General features: G+C 52.3%; 1 protein-coding gene across 1 annotated transcript in view; it reads right to left on the reverse strand.

The window, feature by feature from the left end:
• BDH1 (3-hydroxybutyrate dehydrogenase 1) overlaps window positions 1-22,609 on the reverse strand; it is a 28,090-nt gene that overhangs the window by 2,754 nt on the left and 2,727 nt on the right. Inside the window, exons 2-5 of the mRNA XM_041002849.1 lie at window positions 17,814-17,942; window positions 10,882-10,954; window positions 10,306-10,416; window positions 2,538-2,679 (exon numbers count right to left, since the gene is read on the reverse strand). Of these exons, the coding sequence (XP_040858783.1) occupies window positions 2,538-2,679; window positions 10,306-10,416; window positions 10,882-10,954; window positions 17,814-17,896 (409 nt within the window). The 5' untranslated portion in view covers window positions 17,897-17,942. The remainder of the gene's footprint in view (window positions 1-2,537; window positions 2,680-10,305; window positions 10,417-10,881; window positions 10,955-17,813; window positions 17,943-22,609) is intronic.

The following is a 22,609-nucleotide window of genomic DNA, read 5'->3' on the forward strand; positions in this document are numbered from 1 at the left end:
ACCACTAGTTAAAGTGTGGGGGAAGAGCTCCCTGCTTTGCCCTGCCTGCTGGGCAGAGGCTACCTTGCTCTCGGTGCACCAGGGTCCTCTCAGTGGACACTCATGATGCAGTCGTTAGTCATCCGGGACAGTCCCCGCTTTCAACCTCCAGACTGCCTACGTCTCCTGCCTCCTGCTGGGAAGAGTGGGACGCCTCACTCTGTGCTCCACTCCCCATCCCCTTGCCTTTTTGCAGTCCCCACCTGGCCGGCTCTGTCTCTTCACTGCTGTACACCTCAGGCGCTCAGTCAGTGTGCATCATCTGAGAGGTGGTCTCTAAATCCCGGGCTCCCTGTGTTAAAGACCCTTGTCCAGGGGCCAGTGTCACAGCTCACCCGCCTAATCCTCTCCCTGCAAGCACTGGCATCTCCTATGGGCACTGGTTCATGTCTCAGCTGCCCCAATTCCCATCCAGCTCCCTGTTAGTGGCCTGGGAAAGTAGCAGAGGACAGCCCTGCACCCATGTGGGAGACCTGGAGGAAGCTCCTGGTCTCCTGGCTTTGGATCAGTTTAGCTCTGGCTGTTGTGGCCATTTGGGAAGTGAGCCAGCAGATCAAAGATCTGTCTCTTCTTCTCTCCATAGCTGCGTTTTCTGCCCCTCGGGGAGCCCTGACTCCCGTGCTCTGTGGGTCCGTGCCAAGTTCAGGTCTTGCCCCCCTCAGCTCTCTCTGGGGGAGGGCAGTAGTGGGCTCCAGATGTCCAGGCCCTCAGAGCCCGGCTGCTGGAAAGCGACTGATGCAGCAGTCGCGTAGCTGCTTTGGTCACACGGCCTTCCCTGCCACCCTCCTTCGGTGGACTGGTGGACGGGTGGACGGCTGGACTGGTGGACCGGTGGACCGGCGGACGGGTGGACCGGTGGACCTGCGGACCGGCCTGCTAGGCACACAGGCTGGCAGAGGGCTCGGCGAGAGCGCCCCCTGGCGCTCAGAGCCAGCATCGCCCGAGACAGGCGGATCGGCGAGAACAAAGCCGGGAGGCCAGGAGCTCGTCCCTCTGACAGACCTGTTTTCTCACTCAGACATTAAAAAAAAACCCTCTTGAGTGAGGGTTTAGTCAGGCCAGGGGGAGCGGCCCGCGCCCCGTGGACGCTGTCACGGGGAATGATTTGCATTAGGACGGGCGCTGGGGAGCTCTCCGCGTGGCCGGTCCAAGCTGCAGGAGGCTGCGCCCGGGGCGGGGTCAGGAGCGAGCGTGGCCAGGGAGCAGGGCTGACCTGGCCGGCCGTGAGGGAGTCTGACCTTAACGGCTCCGACTGCTGCTGCTCCCGCGCCTGGCACTTTCTGGAGTCGCCCGTGGCCGCCGCCATTGTCCGGCGACCACCGCAGCTGGACCCCGCCTGCTTTTCCTTAACGGGACCCACGCCGGTGCTGCCAACTGATTGCGAACCAGATGTTCAGACAGCAAGGCCTGGGCCCGGGACACAAAGGCTCCACGCTTGGAGACGCGTGCAGGCGCTTTTACAGGGTCTTCGCTCAGCACCGGCTGTGGCCCAAGGCCCCTTCCAGCCGTCTAGGCGAGCTGGCCCAGTACCCCTCCCTGTAGCTGACCCCTCTCCCCAGGACGCCCCCCAGGCTGCACTAGGGGGTGGGGGGGGGGGGAGGGGAGACACCTGAGTGCTTAACTACAGGAACCTTCTGCAGCATCCTTCCCTTGTCGCTTGCAACTTAATCCTATTACTGTTAGCTTCTGCCCACTGTCCCCGGCCTCTCAGACAACTGCTTCTGCCCCCTGCACCCCAAGACACATACTGTACTCACTTTCCCAGGGTCCCTCAGTGCATCCCCTCACTCCCAACACCTTCCACCAGGGGCGCTGGACTTCCTGCAGGGAGGGGGAATCTCTCCCCTCCCTCCCTCGGCCCCCTATATCCAAGTCACTAAGTCGGGCCACCATGGCCTCCTTCCATTCGTCACAGCTGATCCCTCCTTTTTCCCAGCACCCTCCCTGAACCCTGGCACCTGCTGTGAGCCACTCTTTATGTGGCCTCTGCAGTCCCCAGGGGGGTAGGCCATTTCCCTCAGGGCAGCCCCTGCAGTTGCCTGGGGCCTGGACCATTTTCCCTCCGCAGCCTCCAGCAGACTTGACCAGGACCAACACAGCACATCACCCTCAGCACAGCTGCTCCCTGTGGCTGTCCATGCTTGGCCTCCTCCCCTTCAACCTTGTCCCCAAGCCGGGACAGTTCCTCTCTCCTGTGCTACTCTGCCTCTCTCAGCGCCCTGCTCCCTGAAGGTGAAATCAGTCCACCCCTGCTACTCTACCATGGGGTCCTCAGGACAGACGTGGCCATCATTGTATCCCCAGCACATAGGAAGCGCTGGCTGAACTGGCCTGAAGCAGGGCACATCCGTCCATCACTGATTCTGTCACACACTGTCCATATGCTGCCTTGGGTGCAGCAAGAGGAGCCTAGGGGCAGCATGCCAGCAGGTGGCAGGTGGCATTTAGGAAGCCCCCCCCCATACACACAGCCCCTGTCAACCCCTGCCACCACCTACCTTTCTCAGGGTCCTTCAGGCTTGAGCGGACAGCCTCCACAGCTTTCTCCACCTCCTCACCATTGCAGACATTGAGCTGGATGGTTCTGAGCCGCTCGCTGTTCAAGCTGTCCAGCTCCTTGGCCCCAGCATCTCCCTTGTCCTGGGGAGAAGGGGAGCCGTGTCATCCTCTGTCCTCCCCTGGCCGAGGCACAGTGGGGCAGAAGAGTCCCTGCTGAGGCAGAGGCCCCAGGTCCCTGCCTAAGCCTCAGGGACTACCCAGGTCCCTGCAGGTGGCATTCTCTGGGGTAGGGAATAGCTAGCCAGCCTGCCCTAGACAGTGATGACATATCCAGGACTGAGCTAAGTGCCACAGACACAGCTGGGAACAGAGCTGAGACCTTGTTCCAAAGGCCTCTGGGATACCATTCTCCCCCCCCCCCCCCCCCCGGGCAGGGACTGCAAACAGACGACAGGGAAAGGAACCTGGGGCACAGAGCCCATGCCAGTGTGAGGGTGTAAGCCCCAGCTGGCACAGAGCCCACATCAGTTTTGGGGTATACGTCCCAGCTGGCCAGATGCTTTGAGGGTGAAGTTAGCGATTGGGACATCTGTGGGTAGTTTAATTTTTTTAAGTGTTGGAACTTTTCATATGAAAATCAAATACTGAAACAAGAGGAAAAAGCCATCCACTGTGCCAGCCAAAGTACACCCCAGGCCACACAGGGCCAGCAGGATGCCAGCTGGCTGGCTCTGTTCCGAGCCAAATACCCATCAACTGCAAGGTGGTAAGAGGTCAGTGCTGGTGCCAGGCCCTCGGTCCCTGTGTGGACACTAGCCAGGCTCTGTGCACTCACCTGTGTCCCATTTAACAGAGGCTGTTTTTTTTTTTTTCTGCTGTCAAATAAGGACCTTGCCACTAGTGCCAGCCTGTTCAGATGCATGGAATAAGGAAGTAGGTTTTAAAGAAACTGTTTAAAGGGGCCAGCGCAAGCTCAATTGGTTAGTGCTCCACCTACAAGTGCTGGCATCCCCTGTAGGGCACTTGTTTATATCCCGGCAGCCCCGCTTCCCATCCAGTTCCCTGCTTGTGGCCTGGGAAAGCAGTCGAGGACGGCCCAAAGCCTTGGGACCCTGCACGTAGGAGATCCAAAGGAAGCTCTGACTGGCTTTTGATTGGTTTCTGATTGGCTCAGCTCTGGCCATTGAGCCTTTTGGGGAGTGACCCAGTGGATGGAAGATTCTTCTCTCCGTCTCTGTCTCCTTTCTCTGTAAATTTGCACTTTGAGTAAAAATGAATGAATCTTTTTTTTTTTTTAATGACTAGTTGGTGGGTAATGAATAGAATTTTTTAAAAACCCACAACTACTTTTTAAAATAAAGAAGAACTGGTTAAGCCACAAAGCACAACTCAGTTTCAGGTTTGGTTCGACACGAGGAAGGTGTCCCTTGCTTAGCCCCCTGAAGGTCTCCTTCGTGCTGTGGATTAGAAGCAGAGAAACATCATAGTGGGGAGACAGAGGAGCAGACAGTGCGGTGTGCAGGGGACCCCGTGAGAGGCGGGAGGGAACACACCAGGAGGAGCATGGGGGCAAGGGCAAGGGAAACTTTGCCACAGTGGTGACAGCTGACCACACAGGAGGGGCCTCAGGACACAGGGGGCCAGCTGTGGTAAGCCCAGAGCCGCGGGTTTGAGGCTGGGGAGGCGGGCAGATATCCACTAGGGGGCACTGGTGAGCCGCAGCCACAGGGTTTTCATCAAAGCAGCCCTCAGTGGCTGAGTGTTCCCTAATCTGAGCACCTGATGGCCTTCATGACACTGGCCCTCCCATCCCCAGGCAGGACTTGCTATCACACGTTAGCCTGCTCTGACATACAGGGTTGCTTCTCCCACCCCACCACCTCAATAGGAATAAGCTACATTAGATGTGAAAATAAATATTGTTGCGTGTAATTATTAAATTATGGAAGCAGTTTTTCTAAGTGGTACCTGAAATCCTGATGCATCCTCCTGAAAGACTGGAGTGGCTGCCAGGGAATGCAATGACAGAGGACTGCTTACTTTGCAGCCCAGGGCTTGCTCCTGGGGAAGGGAGGCCCAAACACACCTCCCTGGCACAGAAGCAAGCATGCCAGGTTCTGGGCAAGAGTGGGAGTCCAGGATGGGTGGCATGGGTTACGTGTGGTGAGTTTCCCACTGGCTGGGCTGAGCCCACCAAGTGGTTTGACCAGAAGGGCCCTGGACTGGAGCGCCTGCAACCTGCAGCATTGCAGGGACACAGGAAAAATGGTAAAAAGGCCATGTCAGATGGGGCAAATGGAGCTGCAAATGATCGGTTCCGAGAGAAGACTTGGTGGGCGGGGGGACAGGGACATGACTATGGGGACCGACTTGCTGTGTGAGGGCAGAACCAGGGCCAAAATATCAAGTTCAGTTCAAAATAAGGAGTGACCGTTGGGGGGAAGTTTAGACAAGAGTGGCAGGTGGTTGGGGGGCTCATTTGGGGGTGAGGTTTTGGGGGGGAGCTGGCATGGCTCAGGACAGACAGACCAGGAGACATCAGACCTCCTCATGCTCCACTCCCATTCCTATACTATCATCATCTGCCCTTTGGTTTTCCATGAAAAGGACCCAGCTAGCCACCCCCCACAGCTCTTTTTAGGAACTGGCACGACCCTGAAGTTTCTGTCCAGCCAGGCACCAGGAATGTCAACCCACATCTTATCCTCACCTCCCTCTATCACCTCTGCTCAGAGCAGGCAGCTTGGGGGCCCTGTGGGTCTCAGGCTTGGCTATAAACCCCCCTGGATTTCCCATCAAGTCCAGGCACTGCATCTACAGGGTTGCAGAGGGGGCTGGCACTGTGGTGCTGTGGGATAAGCCATACTGCTAGCAATCCAGGCATCCCATATGGGCGCTGGCTGCTCCACTTCCAATACAGCTCCCTGCTATTATGCCTGGCAAGGCAGAGGAGGATAGCCCAACTGCTTGGGCCCTGCACTCACTTGGGAAACCTGGAGGAAGCCCTTGGCTCCTAGTTTTGGTCTGGCCCAGCCCTGACTGTTGAGGCCATGTAAAGAGTGAGTCAGAAGATGGAAAATCTCTCTCTCTCTGAAATTCTGACTTTCAAATAAATAAATCTTAAATACATGTATGTAATATGTAAGGCATGAAAGCTAGAAGGGAGGGGCCAGCACAGTGGCTTATCAGGGTAATCTCCTGTCTGATTTGCCAGCATCCCATATGGGCGCCATTTGGAGTCCAGCTGCTCTGCTTCCCAACCAGCTTCCTGTTTGTGGCCTGGGAAAGCAGCAGATAATGGTCCAAGTCCTTGGTCCCCTGTACCCGCATGGGAGACCTGGAGGAAGCTCCTGGCTCTTGACTTCAGATCAGCTCAGTTCCCAGCTGTTGTGGTCACTTGGGTAGTGAACCAGTGAATGGAAGACCCACACTGTCTAGGTGCCCTCCTCGGCTTCCACCATGCCCTCAACTGGCTCCAGGCTCTCTGGGCTAACCTCTGCAGGGTCTCCAGAGTTTGTGTCTGTCCTGGTGTTCCAGAACAAGCTGTGTAACTCATTCACTATTTTTATTTCTTTATTTAAAAGGCAGAGAGAGAGAGAGAGAGAGAGAGAGAGACCAGACAGCAATGTTTACACCTGCTGGTTCACTCCCCAAATGCAAGAGCTGGGGCCAGGTCAGACTCAGGCCAGGAGCTGGGAGCTCTGACCAGGTCCCCCATGTGGGTTAGCAGGGAGCATGGTGCTAGAGCCTAAGGGTTCTCCCTGGCACTGTCTCGGGACAACCATTTTGGGGGAGGAATTTAGCAGATCCACACACCTGAACCCAGCCAGGGCTTTCATAGCCACAAGTTTTTCCTAAGCACTATCACGGAAAGCATACAAAGGTGTGTGTGTAAAGCGACTCTCTGTGGCTTCGTTGATGACAACAAACGTCACCAACAGTATGTTCAGCCACATTCAAGTTACCCTGGGTCAGAGATAGGCAAGACGTCAGCTCTCTACAGCACGCACTTCTGCGCTGTTTGAATGCTTGATGAAAACGTCTCACTTTCAGCATTCAAAAGGAGAGCAGCTTAAAAGGGCAGGGGCTGGAGTTGGGGTGCCGAGTCTGAAGCTGCTGCTGCCGCTGTCTGCCTCTCACACTGAAGGACCAGGTTGAGGCCCCGCTGTTCTGCTTCCGGTCCAGCTTTCTCCCGAGGTGTCCAAGAAAGCTATGTAAGATGACCCTGGCAGCCGAACCCCTGCCAGCCAGGTGGGAGCCCAGGCTGGTGCTCCTGCTTCCTCCAGCCTAGCCCTGGCTGTTACAGCCATCTGGGGAGTGAACCATAGACGGGCGATCTCTTTCTCTTTCTTGGTCATTCTGCCGGTTCACTTTTCAAATGCCTGCAACAGCCAGGGCTGGGTCAGGCTGAAGCCAGAAACCAAAAAGTCCACCTGGGTGGGATGAACCCATTATCTGCTGTATGCAGCAATTCCAAGTGACAGCTTAAGCACTGTGCCACAATGCCTACCCCAAAAAGATGCCTTTTTTTTTTTTTTAAATCTGCTGCTATGGTGTGGATGTGTAACCAGCAGGCACACAAGGAATACTGGAGTTTAAAAGCCAATACCATATTTAATTTATCTTCTGATCCAAAGTAATCTCATTCTTAGGAACCCATCCTAAAAATAAGCCTCCAACAATTCAAGAATACATATGCCTATGGTTATTCCTTGTAGCTTTATTTGTAGTTGTGAATTTTTGCAGACAATTGAAATGCTTATCCAAAGAAGACTGGTGCAGTGGGCTACGGTCCACTCACACGATGGAACACAGTAAGGCTGTTTTTAAAAAAAGTTAACAGCAGGGCCCTAAACAAAAAACGTTAACAGCAGTGGTTAAAGTCCTTGTCTTGCATGTGCCAGCATCCCATATGGGTGCTGATTTGTGTCCCAGTGGCCCCACTTCCCATCCAGCTCTCTGCTTGTGGCCTGGGAAAGCAGTCGAGGACAGCTCAAGGTCTTGGGACCCTGCATCTGCTTGGGAAATCCAGAAGAAGTTCCTGGCTCCTAGCTTTGGACCAGCCCAGCTCTGGCTGTTGTGGACACTTAAGAAGTAAATCAGCGAACAGAAGATCTTTCTCTGACTCTCCTTCTATATAAATCTGACTTTCCAATAAAAATACACTAAAAATAATTTTTAAAACAGCAGGGAGTGGGTGGTTAGCCTAGAGGTTATGACACGTGCACCCCCCCCCCATCAGAGTAATGGAGCTTCTTCCAAGCTTTGGCTCCTGACTCCAGCTTCGTGCCGGGCAGACCCTATGAGGCGGCAGCGATGGCTCCAGCCTTTGGGTTCCCAGCTCATGGTTTGGCCCTGCCCACCCCAGCCGTGGCACACATTTAGAGTGAATCAGCAAATGTCTCTGTCTCCCTCCCTCGCCAATCAATCGATATTTGAAAAAAGTGAAGATCTCTGTGATCTATGAAGTGATTTTCAAGATATATTCTTAAATTAAAAAAAAATAACTACAGAAGACTATATACAACATGCAAACACTGTGTTAGAAGGGGCAAATAAAAAAGTAGAAAAGATAGGAGGTAGAAGAATAATGGTACTTATGGTAAGATTTTATATAAGATCTTATATGTGGGTTTATTTGAAAAACAAGGTGTGACAGAGAGATCTTGAGTTTGCTGGTTCAATCCCCAAACGGCCACCAGGGCTGGGGCTTAGCCAGGCTAAAGCAGGAGCTCCATCCTAGTCTCCCATGTGACTGGCAGGAGCACAAGCACTTGGACCATTTCCTGCTGTTTTCCAGGCATTTTAGCAGGGAGCTGGATGGGAAGTTGGGTCACTGGGTCACGAACTGGCACTCATATGTGATCCCAGTGCCTGCCAAGCGAGGACTTTAGCCACTAAGCTACCGTGTTGGGCTTGTCTCTCTCTCTCTCTCTTTCTCTCTTACTTTCAAATAAATAAGTGTATCACAAGTGTATCACATTGTGTTGACTATAAACAAAATAATGATACAGAGAAAACCCAAAAATTGATCCAAGTAAGGTTTAACTTGAATCAACATTTTGTGTGTCTTTGTAGCTATACAAATGCCTTCTAGAAGTCCTAAGCTCTCTTGCAGTGGCCCCAAGAATTCCCTACTCAACAATTCCTGCAGGAACGGCCAACAGATGGCTTTTGGCCACTGCAGCTTTCTGGCCACCTCAGGGTGAGTGCCACGGCCATGGCTGTGCTGGTCCTGGCTCCTCTCTGTCAGCAACAGAGGGTGGCAGGAGCCCTGGGCTATTCCTGCAGAACACAGGTCCTGTCTATCAGGCGACCTCATCCTGGGGATCCTCCTCCAACCCAGTCCAGGCTCAGGGTGCCTGCCGGGCCCTCCTTCCCAGACCAGAAGCCTCAGCCCGCCCCTCCCTCTGGGCCCTCTTGGTCCTCATCAGTCGCCTGTGTGGCCTTGTCTTCTGGGAGGAGCAGAGCTGCTTCACATACTTAGTGGATGCTTGCTGTTTGTTGTCGTGGTCTGAATGGAGCCATTCTGAACCCACTGTGCATGTTCACGGGATGAAGTGCGCGAGTGGATATGCTGAGATAGTTAAGAAGCAAGGTTCCCACTGCAGAAGGAAGAAGCAAATCTGGAACAAGGGAAACAAGGAAGAACGCCGTTGTGTGGAAGTGGAACAGCAGGTCAGCATGACCTCATGAATCACTGGTTTTATCTATAAAACAAATAAAACCTGAGGTCATGCTAACTGCATGCAAATGTGAGAGGGACCCAAGCAGACAGGGTATGTGTGTGTATGTGTGATGATGCATGGTCTTCCGGTTTTGTGCACCGGAAGAAACAACACACAGCTCCCCTTCGGCAAGGGGCATGCCTAGGGCCCAGATCTTGGCTTCTAGGTTCCACTCTAGGAACCAGGTAAAACACACCCCCACTTACGTGAATGTTCAAAGAAGCATTACTCCTAATAACCCCAAACCCAGATGTTTCTATCCAAATACCCATACACCAGCGAACGGATGAAAATGTAGCAGTCATCACACAACAGAATGGTATTCAACAATAAGGAACCCACTGACACATTCAACAAGCTAGTCAGAAGACCAGACATCGCATGATTCTGGGTCAGTGAAATGTCCAGAAAAGGTAAGCTTGGAGAGGTAGAAGCAGAGGCTGCCCACGCCCAGGGGTGGGGTGGCGATTAATTGTACACTGTCAACAAAGGGAACTCCAAATGATGGACATGTACTAAAAGTGGGTTGTGGTGATGGCTAGATAACTAAATTAGGGGGCAGGGCTGTTCCTAAGGACTTTGTATTATTTACTATTATTCACTCTCCATGGCCCAGAGCAAATGTCAGCTCCTCTGGGAGCCATGGTCAGGCCCCTCTTTCTGGACACACTCACATCCTTGCATGTCCACAGCAGGCCTCTTCACTCCAGCTCCTCAGCTGTGTCTGTCCACAGCTGTCCCCTCATGGAGGAACAGTGAAGGCCTCGGGGGCAGGGCCAGTGCCACTCTGGGACAGCACCCAGCAAGGTGGCTGATGCAGGCAAATGAATAAACAAATGGCTGGGTGGGTGACAGAAGGGAAGGAAAGGGGTATGGGAAAAAGAAGAGAGGGAGGGAAGGAAGGTGAAGACATGAAGAATAAGGTAGAGGCTGTTTTGAGCAACAGGTGACCAGCTGCTGGGACAGCCATTTTCAAAGAGAAACAGCAAGAGCAACTACCCACTAAGACCAATGGTGCCAGAAATGAGCCATGACTTACCTTCAACAAGCAGCCTGCGAACACCAGGAAGCCTTTTGAGTGCAGGTGCTTGGCCAAGGAGAAGCCAAATCCAGAGTCACAGCCTGTGACCAGGACAGCTTTGCTGCCCGCCTATAGATGAAGTGAGAGTCCATGTTAGGAGTCCACAGTCCTGAGGCCAAGCCACCAGAATTCCTGCAGCCCAACATCCCTGGCCCAAGGCAGTGACAAGTAGCAGGGTGGGGTGGGGTGAGGGACTGAGTGGCCCCTCCCCACCCAGCCCCTGCTGTGTGGGGCAGCGTGTGGTGCTGGAAAGTGGCTGAATTCAGAATCGGGGGATCCTAACATCAGCCAGCTGTCCTGTTGGGGGTGTAGTTCTGCCTCTCCATGGCTGTCCTGCTGGTTGGGGGCCTAGCACTGTATCCCTGCTCCCCAGAGGTATGAGGCCTGTGGGCTTTCTGCCTGCAGGGGGGCTGTGACGGATGGGGGAAAGATAATGAGGCTCTGAGTGCTGTGGACGCCACGAAGGCTGACTCTAAGGGTGGGTCAGCGGTTAGGGGTTCCGGCCATCTGGCTGTCCCGTGGGCTTCTACTCACTGAGTCCACATTGCTGGCATAAGTCCGGCGGCCAATGGTGGGGAAGGAAGCAGAGCAGAACAAGAGCATGTGCCTGCAAATGAAAAGACCCCTGTGAGCATGGATGGGGTAGAGGTGGGGGAGGGTCTTACCCTGGACCTGGTCCTAGGGTGGGAGCAACACAAAGGACCCTCAGTCTGAAGTGGCATGGATTGTGTCACCAAGCCCGGGTGCTGGGACCCAGTTCCTAGTATGCTGAGGAAATGGCCTTCTCTCCACCAGCTTGTTGCTCCCATGGAAAGAGCTGGCATCTGTGTGGTCATCTTAGTTTCCCAATAGGAAGAGCCTTGCCAAGCTCCCCAGGCATAGAGCTACTTTTGCTGGAGATTCTGACCAGTCAGTTTGATAACCAGGATATAGACACCGGTACAGTCAAGACCCAGATCGTCTCCATACCACAGTGTTAGCCTTTCAGAACTATACCTCAGCAGCAGGATGGCTCAAGTGCCTGGGCTCCTGTACCCAGCAGGGAGTCCTGGGAGAGGCTCCTGACTCCTGGCTTTCGACCAGCCCAGCTCCAACCACTGTGGTGGGTGAGCCAGTAGATGGAAGTCTCTCTGTGTCTCTCCCTCTCTCCCTGTAACTCTGCCTTTCAAATAGACAAACAAATCTCTCTCTCTCTCTTTTAAGGAGCACTGCTATATAGGTTTTAGTACACACATGAGTTTTTGTTTCTGTTGCATAAATGACCATGAGACCAGTTGTTGGTGGTTTCAGTCTCAGTTTTGTAAAAAGGTTCCAAATCGTTTCCCAGAGTGCTGGGGCATTCTACACTCCTAGTAGCAATGCATGGGTGGTCCGCTTTTCCCCTATCTCACCAACATTTCACAGTGCCACTGGTTTTCATTTCAGCCCTGTTGAAAAATACGCAGTATCAATGCACTGTGGCTTTAACTTGCATTTGTCTAATGCCTAATGATGCTGAACATCTTTCCCTACATTCCTGTGTCATCTGTCTTTGGGCTGTAAAAACAAAACACCGTAGGATGGGTGCCTTATAAACAACAGAAGTGTGTTTCCAACAATGCTGGAGCGTGAGAGCCAAAATCAAGGCCCAGTGGACTGTGTGAAGGGAGGGTGCACTTCCTGCTTAGCCAGGTGCCCACAGACATCACATGGCAGAGGGGCAGGAGGTGTAAGGACATGAATCCCATTCATGAGAGCTCTGTCTTCATGGCCTTATCACCTTCCAAAGCCTTGTCTTCTAATACTATCCCCTTCACTATCAGCTGGATTGTTGCAAGCCGCATCTGTATGAACTGGCCACATGCTGTGCCTAAAATGGCGCCGGCCGGAGAAGCCACACCTTCGTGCGTGGTGGAAGTCACGTAGCCTTCGCGGTACTGCGCAGGCATGCGCAGTGAGCTGCGGCGTGGCCGGCACGTGAACACTGGGGACTGACGAATCCGGTCGCCCAGGACCCTGCGTGATCATGACGCCGACCTATCATCGGCGGAGGCGGGGCCAGTCAGCACATAAGAGCAGAAAGCCTGACAGGGTCGCCCCCTTCCTCTTCCTCATCTTTGTGCGCGCAATAAACTTTACCGCAGAAGGCTTCACTCGCGTCTGCCTCTTACTGCTGGGCGGTAAGACACGTGGGCGCGACACTGGATTGCCAGACATGAACTTGGGAGCAATGCAAACATTCACCCACAGCATCATCTGAATATCCTCTTTGGTAAAATGTCCTTCACATTCGCAAGTGAAGTACCGAGACTTGAATCTGCTTCCAAATAACTCAGTAAGGTTGGGGAAGGGGAAGAAAATGCAGAAAAGGAGCACATAGGTGCCAAAAGACACATGAAGGCTCAGGTGACGTGTACATCCAGGATCGAGACGTGGGTGGATCATCCCTCACCTGAAATGCTTGGGACCGGAAGTGGTTCCCGTTCCACAGGTAAAAACTTGAAAAGGTTTTGGAATATTTGCATATACATAATGAGATGTTCCGGGAGTGGAACCCCAATCTAAACAAGGAATTCACCTAGGCTGCATATGCACCGAATGAATGTAGCCCACAGGTGGATTCCTGCAGGATTTTCCATGCACCGGTGCTCTGCCCGTAACTCATCATCTAAGGTCGGCTGTGAAATGCTCCACTCGTGGCAGCACAGCCATGTCCCAGAGATGGGGACATGTCAGCTGTCAGCTTCACAGATGAGGGAGGTTCCACCTGCATTACTTTCTACTTTTATACAGACTAGAGATTTTTTTCATGAAATCATTAAAAGCAAACAAACAAACAAACAAAACCCCACACAGGAAGGCTTTCTCAATACTTCTCACACCTGGCCTCACCCCTGACCAATGAAATCAGAATCCCCAGGAGGGACGATTTATTTTTCTCCCTGCTCTGTTCTGCCTGTACAAGCCGACTTGGAAAGCTCTCCCAGGAATGGGAGACTCTTGCCCCAGGAGTCTCCTGTTCCATCTCTGGATTGCCCAAACCAAGCTCTCTTGGCTGTAGCAGACAATACTGTTTGCCTGCCCACATCCGCCCCTTACTTCCTCCTCACTGCCCAGGTCTGGATCGTGTCCTGGGATGGCCTGTACCCAGCTCCTCCCACGCCACTTCCTTGGCCATGGCCAGTGAGGAGTCCGCAAAGGCCTGCCATGGCTGCGAGGACAGTGTGCTTTCTGGAGGTGGCGCTGTTGCTCTTTTCCTCCATGTCGTCTTGTCTCCTGCTTGACAGATGCTCTCTGTCACAAGTCACAGAAGATACACAGCAGCTCAGATTTCTAAGGTCCCTGCTTTCCTCAGTGTGACACAAATCCAAGGGATCTTCTGGCCTGCCAGGGTGAAGAGTGTCTCTGAGTGTTAAGTTCAACCCCCAAACTACCAAACAGTACATATTTTCCTAGAGTATACTAAAGTAGAGCTGGGGATGGGGTGAGACCTGTAGTGGCAAGCAACTGGTCAACCAAGCCTCTTGACACTGCTCAACAAGCCCACAGGTGTACTGGGGACAGTTGGCACCCATTCACAAGGTATGGCCACCAGATCTGGAGGACAAGCAGGATCAGCAGGGACAGCAGAGGCAGTGCAGCTGCTGCTCCTCAGAACCCTGGCACCCTGCAGCATGCTGGGCTGCATCTGGGAAGCCTTCCCATCCTGGCTTCTTCCCCACCTTTCCAGCCTGCATTTCTAGTCCCCTAGTGGATCTCGTCATGAATCAGAATCTCAGCTTCCTGTTGAGTTGAGCCATTAGTGTGTTTCGCAGGCGGAACCTAAGGAGGTGGGATTAGATGAGCATGGCAAAGGGCAGCTCAGGGGAATCACAGGCTGAGGCGGCACCTGCCACCAGAATTGGGTCTGGCTGACCTTGGCCATGGCCAGGATACAGCTACAGTGCAACGACCTTGGGTTCACATATTGAAGTTCAACTCCCACAGCCACATATTGAGACGGTGGAGCCTTTGGGAGGTGATCAGGGTCAGATAAGGGCACTGGAGTAGGGCCCTGAAACTTGATGAGAAGGGAGAACATGAGTCTCCTGCTATGGTATAATAGGTAAAGCTGTTGCCTACAATGCCTGCATTCCATAGGGTCACTGGTTTGAGTTCTGGCTCTTCCATTTCCAGTTCAGCTCCCTACTGATGTGCCTGGGAAAGCAGTGGAAAATGACCCAAGTCCTTTAGTCCACCTCTCCCTTTCTCTCTCTCTGCCTTTACTTTCTCTCTCTTTAACTCTTTTAAATAAATAAATAAATAAATAAATAAATCTTAAGGAAAAAAAGAGGAAGATATGCATACACACTCCCTGTCCCTTGTCACATGATGCCTTGCACCACCTGGGAACTCAGCAAGACCATTGCTGGATGTGCCCTTAACCCAGGAGCCAAAATGAACTGGCCTTTCTTTACAAGTGACCCAGGCATTTCACCATGACAATAAAACCTAGGGCAACCACAGGTCACAGATAAGATGTAGCTGCTAAAGGCCTTCTCCCTGCCCAGGCTGGGCCCCTGGCATAGCATGAGTCTCATCTGGGCTGCCATAGCTGAGCAATGGAGTGTCACGGCAACTCAGGAGGCAGCGCCCCAGGGTGCGGGGATAATGGGGGCTGGACAGAGGTATTCAAAGAAATTCAGAACATGAGGGCCGTGCAGAACCGGTTAGCTGAAAAGATTATTGGGTATCTGGCAGGGTGGGCAGGCACGTAGAGCAGGTACCTCTACCCTGGTGGCATGTGAGTGGCACTGAGCATCCTGCTCAGTGTGAGCCAGAAGGGAATCCTCGCTGGGGAAGGACTCCCAGAAGCCGTGTGGGGAAGTATGGGAGACACACACACACACACACACACACACACACACATACACACACACACGAGAAGAGGGGACACACGGGGTGGCCTGGCGATCCAGGAGGAAGGAGTCATTCAGTCAGTGTGACCTCAGAGGCAGGCCTGGGAGGAAGGGGTGGCAGTCACAGGGGGACAGGTTTCTGCTAAGTAGACAGGGCTGCTGCCAGGAGAGGTGGTGACCTTGCCACCCCGGGACATGGATAATCAGAAATTGGAAGGTCACTTGTTCAGCACCACCCACAGGTGGAGACCAAGTGTTTGGCTCTGCCCAGCTGAGATTCAAGCTGAACCATTAGACCAGGCTTCTCTCTGCTCCCCCAGGGCTCCGATCTGGCCCCTGCCAGATCACCTGTCATGCCAGCCCTCCTGCTGCCCCTGGCCTCCCCCACTGGCCTCTGCCGACATCCTCTCCCTGAGGACAAAGCATGCACATGGGCTTTCCACATCCCCCGACCATCCAGCACTGGGCAGCCCTTCTGCCCCCTCAAACGAAGCTTCTGGTTGTTCCATGTCCCTGGAAGTTGGAGACAAAAGTCTTCTAACTCCCTTTGGGATTTTCTCCTCTATTGAAAAAATAATCTCTAAAGGGTCTCTTCTGAGACAAATGCTGTCATTTTAGGAAATGTTCACCGAGAAAAAAAAAAACTGCCCAAAACCCATCCTCCTTTAAAATCTCGTCCACATGCCAGGCTCCATGCCTCCCAGCGGCCTCCAGTCCTCTCTGCTGAGGAGGGAGTGCTGGGGTACATTTCAAATTCTGCTCATACCAGGTCCTCCAGCAGCCAAAGTCCCACCTCCAAGTGAAGCCTCTGAGCTCCAAGAAGTATATGTAGGTGACTGCTGCAACAAGCTGAGATGCATGTTCTTCTGGACATATTTTACCAATATAAAAAAGGATGATTTTCTGTTCACTGGAGCCTTAAATTTAACCTGATATTCAATTTCACTTCCTTGAAATAGTACAGGGAAAGAACTATCCCCCCCTCAAAGTCCCCTTTCCCCTGTCCATTTCTTAGTTTTCTCTTGCACAGGCTGCAAAAGAGAAAAATGCAGTAGCACGGCTCATGGGACCCCCTTGGGTAAGGGGATCACGGAAGCTCTAGAAGAAGAGCTTTGTTTTTGTTTTAAAGATTTACTTAATTGTTACTGGAAAGGCAGATTTTACCTAGAGAGAAGGAGAAACAGAAAGAAAGCCGCCTTCCATCTGCTGGTTCACTCTTCAAATGGCTTCAACAGCCAGAGCTGAGCCGATCTGAAGCCAACAGCCAGGAGCTTCTTCTGGGTCTCCCATGCAGGTGCAGGGATTCAAGCCTTTGGGCCATCCTTCTCTGCTTTCCCAGTTCATAAGCAGGGAGCTGGATGGGAAGTAGAACAACCAGGACAGGAACCCATATGAAATGTTGGTGCCATAGGGCAGAGGATTAGCCTAATACACCACTACATCTGCCCATGAGGAAGAGTTATTTAAATTTTCATCATTGGGCCAGTTCCAGTGGCATAGTCGCTTAAGCCTCTGTCACAGCACTGACATCTCATATGGGCTCCAGATCGTATCATGGCTGCTCTACTTCTGATTCAGCTCCCTGCTTAGGACTAGGAAAACAGCGGAAGGTACCCAAGTGTTTGGGCCACTGTGCCCATGTGGGGAACCTGGAAGGAGCTCCTGGCTTCAGATCAGCTCTGGATGTTGTGCCCACTTGGAGGGTGAACCAGCAGATGGAAGATTTTTCTGTTTCTTTCTGTTTCTCCTTGTCTCTGCAAATCTGCCTTTCAAATAAAAATAAGTAAATCATTTTTAAAAATGCATTTGTGCTATTTTGTAATTCTCCTAAACCATACAATAGTTCAGTGACACGTCAAAACATTTTGAGCAAACTGCTCTCACAAGCAAAGGACAAAAGACTCACTGTTCAAGCTCTGTGAGCACCACATGCCTCCTGACGTGATGCAGAGGGGGACACCACCACGTGCCACCAGACCTCTCACCAGCCACACATACCTGGATGAAACCCAGAGCAAATATCCCACAGACCCAAACCGTGACAATCTCCAGAACAACCGGGCAGCGCTCCTTCTGAATGCCAAAGCCACAAATGGAAAAGGACTGGGGTCGAGGCTCTCAGGAACGAGAGCAAGCAGATAGGACAACTTAATGGAAGGTGGGATTCTGTATGGTAGCCTGGACGAGAGAGATTGCTGGCTGGCCAGCCTTTGAGTAAGGGCTGTCCATTAGCTCTGCAGTTCCATCAGTGGCAACAGCCCGACTTCGTTGCCTGCACTGTGTGTAAGACACTCACATTCGAGGGAGCCAGGGAAAGGGGAGCTGAGAAGTCCTGCCCCTTCCAGAGGGGCTTCTATGCAAGCCTGAAGGTTTCCAAAACACAAAGGTCTCCAGGGAAGGTAGGAGGCCACGCCCCTTTGTGCTGTTGGTCCTGCAGGGTCATCTCCCAAGCACACCTGTGGGTGTCCTTGGGTGTTGAAGCCAGTCTGACTTCAGCTCTACCCATTCTGCCCATATGTCAAAGGTTCTCCTTGTCCAGAAAGTGCCCCCTTCCCCTGTCCAAAGCCAACCCTGCCCTCGGCGGCTTACCTTGCTCCACTTTGCCTGTTGTGGACACTCAAGGGTTTTCCCAGGAGCTGTGACAGGGGTCTGGAGAGGCGGGCAGCCAGCATGGTGGACAACAGGATGGAGGGTCGCTTCCTCTTCCTCCTGAGGCTTCTGAAACACAAAATGCATCCTCAGTGTGACCTTATCATGTTCAGCGCTGAGGCGAGGAGCGGCCATGTCTCTTCTAGGCTGCAAAGTTGAAGTGGGCGGGGTCTGTTAGGCTCAGGTCTGGATCTGGGACCAGGCAACTCACCCAGGGCTGCACTCGAGTGCTAATGTGGGGCAGGGGGCAGTCCAACCTGGTGAGCCCTGCTCCCTTTATCAGACTCCCCATGCCAAGGAAAGCATCTGCCTGTGGGGACCCTCACTGCCCACACACTTGCATGCCCCAGGTGGCCTTTCCTACTCTGTCTAACCCAGCTCTCCTCCCTCCCGCTACTGACACACACGGAGCAAGGGGAGTGAGGAGTGGAGTCTGGGCAAGGGATCTGGAGCTGCAAGACGAGACACTCTTCAATCTAAATTACACACACACACCCTTCCCTCTCCATAGAAGGGTAAATCGGCCTTTCCACACTGAGGCCATGTATAACCTGGTGTCATCTTCAGACTACGGAGCAGTGGGGCAGGGTTATTCAGTCATGGCTGACTGCTGATCTGCGTGGGCTTTAGTTATGCTCCTGCCCCAACCAAAGGGAAGGAAAGAAAGGCTGTATCCAGCTCAGCTTTTGCAACCACCCTTTCCTCCCATCTTCCAAGGGCACACCCCCAAGGAACCTGAATCACACCCACTTCCAAACTCCACAAAGGGATCAAGCCTCTATCTTCTGTAAGTTTTACCATTTAAGAGAGAGAGAGAGACAAAGAGAGAGAGAACTGGTTTACTTCTTAAATGGCCACAATGGCTGAGCTATGATAGGCCGTAGCTAGAAGCCCAGAACTCCACTTGCAAGATTTCCCATGCAAGTGTCAGGTGCCCAAGAACCTGAGTCATTATTTGGTAGCTTCCTGTGTTCATTCACAGAGAGCTGGATTGGAGTCAGCAGAGCAAGGACTAGAACAAGTGCTCTGATGTGAGATTCTAGTATTACAAGCTGTGGCTTAACATGCAGCACAACAAGCTGCTGCCTCATACTGAAGTTCAATGGCCATTGTATGGGATGTGGAGAGATGGGGCCTTAAAGACATGATTGGATGGGTTAAGGGAGATTAATGCTTTCGTGAAGTCTTCACACTCTTGTGGAATGTGATCAGCTCTGGAAAGTGTACATTGCTACAATCCAAGTCCTCTCATACCCTGCCTCTTCCACACCCACCTTGAAACCAGCACAAGGCCTCCCAGAAGCTGGGTAGGTATTGGTGCCATGCTCCTGGATACCCCAGCTCCCAGAACCGTGAGCCACATAACCCACAAATGACCCAGGCCCAGATATCCTGTTCCAGCAGCAGAAAGCAGACCATTTAGAGGGCTGCTTCCAACTTTTTATTTTCCGCAGAGACAGCAGTATTTAAAAGTCCAGGAGTGCAGTTTAGAATGAATTAAAAACTTAGTCCACTGAATAACACATTTACACTGTAGTCTTCTCTCTCACGCTCTTTTGTTCACTTAAAAGCAGAGACAGAGACACAGATCTCCCACCTGCTGGTTCGCTCCCCAAATGCCTTGCACCCAAGCACAGGTGAGCCAGGCTGAGAAATGCAGTCAGGAACTCCATCCAGGTCTCCCACACGAGTGACAGGGACCCAAGTCCTTGAGCCATCACCTGCTTAGCAGCATCTTAACTATAATGCCAAAAAGCCTGCTCCACAATGCAGTCTCTTGCATGTGGGACCATACCAGTGCAGACTTCTTTCTTCTGTTCTGAGACTCAATGCTACTTTCACTCCCAACAATAAAATAGACCTTGGGCCTCCCAAAGACTCTTCAGGATTGCTGCTTGTCACCTTAATGCCCTGTGCTGGGCTTTCTCTATAAATATTCACTTCTCAAACTTGAAATGCTATTTCCTTGCCTTTTGGTCTGGGAATGGAAATGATTGTCAGAGGCAAGTACAGTGAGAAAAAGGCAGAGCAGCCGTGGGAACCAGGGATGGTCTCCATTGCTTGGAACAACAAATAAACAGTGAGGTGCCCAAGGATGATGAGCATGGGGGCTTGCTCAGTGGGGACCAAATTCCTTAAGATATCATCCAAGTCAAGACGCTGACATTCAATCTCTTGTCTCAGAGAAACCTAGTGCTAGGGATGCCTGGGGTCCCCTCTCCGAGGGCACCCCCCTCTTTACTGTGAGTAATCACCCCTGAGAAGCAATCAACCCTTCTCTCCAATGAAGCACCTGTTCTGATGCTGGGCTTTCTACATTGTATTCTGACCTGCAGAAGACAAAGTTATTTTTTTTTTTCCCTGCGAGCCATGGGCAGGGCACACACAGCCAGGACCTGATATCTCAGAGGAGGCAGGGCATTCACGGGAAACAAGAAACAGGAGGGGAGCAGGCCTCAGACAGAAAGACTGGAAGGGTTTCTGAATAAGAAGCCTAGATGATTGACACCACTACATGGGAGGGGAAGACCTGTTTACTTAGTGCAACCCTAATGCAGGTGACCATACTGAGGAGCTGAAGACTGTGGGTCTCTGCTAAGATTTCAAATTCTGGGCAGCAAACTTCCAGTGTGTCTGACGTGCCTGCTCTTTGGGAGAGCGTGTGTGTGTGTGTGTGTGTGTGTGTGTGCGCGCGCGCGCGTGTGTATGCACACACTAGCCATTCTGGTGTTTTCTTTTTTTTTTTTTAAGATTTATGTATTTTTATTGCAAAGTCAGACATACAGAGAGGAGGAGAGACAGAGAAAGATCTTCCGTCCGATGATTCACCCCCCACAAGTGAGCACAAGACAGGAACTTCTTCTAGATCTCCCATGTGGGTATAGGATCCCAAGGCTTTGGGCTGTCCTCGACTGCTTTCCCAGGCCACAAGCAGGGAGCTGGATGTGGAGTGGAGCTGCCAGGATTAGAACCAGTGCCCAGGATTAATCCCGGCACATTCAAGACAAGGACTTTACCTGCTAGACCACCGTGCCGGGCCTCAACCTAGTGTTTTCCAAAGCAATATGAGCCAGCTAAGTTATGCTACAACTCACTAGAAATTTGCACTTACTGTCTTAAAATCTTTGCCCCAGATACTACTGGAGCCTAGAGATCCCTAACCACGTGGAGATATATTGTCCTTTGGCCATTTTCCTTCTAGTCATTTTAGTACAATCTTGTTTCAGAGCTCCGGCCCATGGTGGCAGGAGTTAGGGGCAGTATGTAAAATGCTTGCATCCTATACTGCAGAGTGCCTGGGTTCCAGTCCTGGCTCCACTCCCAGTGCACAACGGGAGGCAGTAGATGGTGGCTCAAGGAATTGGGTCCCTGCCACCCACACAGGAGACCCAGACTGAATGCCTGGCCCTTGGCTTTGGCCTGGCCCAGCTCTCACTGTTGTGGGCATTGGGGCAATGAACCAGCAAATCAGAGATCTCTTATCTCTCAAAAATAGCTAATTAATTAGTTCATTAAATTTTTTAAAAAGTAGTTAAGAAATATTTTTTTTTAGCCCTGCCCAACTATGTGTGCTAAATTCATAGTTATTTGGAGCTTATTGAGGTAATGAAAAAAAAAAAAAGATCAACTTATAAAGTCCTCATCCAGAAAGACACCTATCAAACAGAGCTCTCAGGGTCACTTTAACACACCAACACACCTACAGGTGGGACTCTCCTTGCTACCTACACAAACTTTCAACAGCTGGGGATGTCTTTAACTTGGCAGCCTAATTCAGCAGACACGCCCACTGAACTCTGATTGGTCTGCAGCCACTCCAGTTACCAGCTTAGACTAGTTCTCCCCTGATAACACAATGCAAATACTCTACAGAGTCACCTTTTAGGAGAGGTCTGTCTGGCTCATCTGATGCCTCCATCCAGTCAGACCTGCTGGCCACCCACAGCACGTGGCCTTGGCAACTAGCTGGACAGAGAGGTTGTCCCTTCTGCCACAGGGGACAGACAAGGCCAGAGAGAGTCACAGGCCCGACATGAACCCCTCATTTGTCCCCTTTCTCCTTGGAAAGAATGCGGACGGGCCTCTGTAGGGGGTAGGGCCATGTGACCTGGCTGCTGAGCGAGGTCAGTTGCTATATGCTGGGCCCTGCAGCCACAGGGAGGTGGAGAGAGCCATTGTGGGGGTGGGGAGTGAGGGAGGGAGGGGGAAGAGTGTGGACACATGTGCTGGCAGCAGCAGAGATGAGCTAGAAATAGCAGCAAACAGCAAAACAAGAGCAGCTGCCCTCCTGCCCGCAGCTCTGCCAGGCAAGCTGTGTCATTCTTCTCCGTGTGTCTGAGCCCGGAGTTTCCATTACCTGCAGCCAAAACTCGCAGAAGGCGGGCTCCTTCCCCTCCTTCAGTAAACAAACCACGGGTGCTTGCCATGCTAACTGCAGGTATACTTCTGCCACACGGAGTTACAAAGATGTTACAGAGATCATCATTACCATCATCACCACCACGGCCAGATCAAGTATTCTGTGCCTGGGACACACACGACCCACCCAACACCCAGATCACACAATGATGGAGGCCCAGCCTTCTGGTCCTGCCCTGTGGTCACCATCATCGCGAGCTGTCACGGTCTTAAACATGACTTACGAGCTGTCTGCTCCCTAGTAAACCTCTGCAGCCCTGCCACCTCCCCTGAAACCTGCTCCTAGTTACAGGACTGCCTGCTGGGTGGTTAATGGC

The sequence above is a fragment of the Ochotona curzoniae genome, unplaced genomic scaffold, assembly GCF_017591425.1.
Source record: "Ochotona curzoniae isolate NIBS_2020 unplaced genomic scaffold, NIBS_Ocur_1.0 scaffold_2587, whole genome shotgun sequence".
NCBI classification, from domain to species: domain Eukaryota; kingdom Metazoa; phylum Chordata; class Mammalia; order Lagomorpha; family Ochotonidae; genus Ochotona; species Ochotona curzoniae.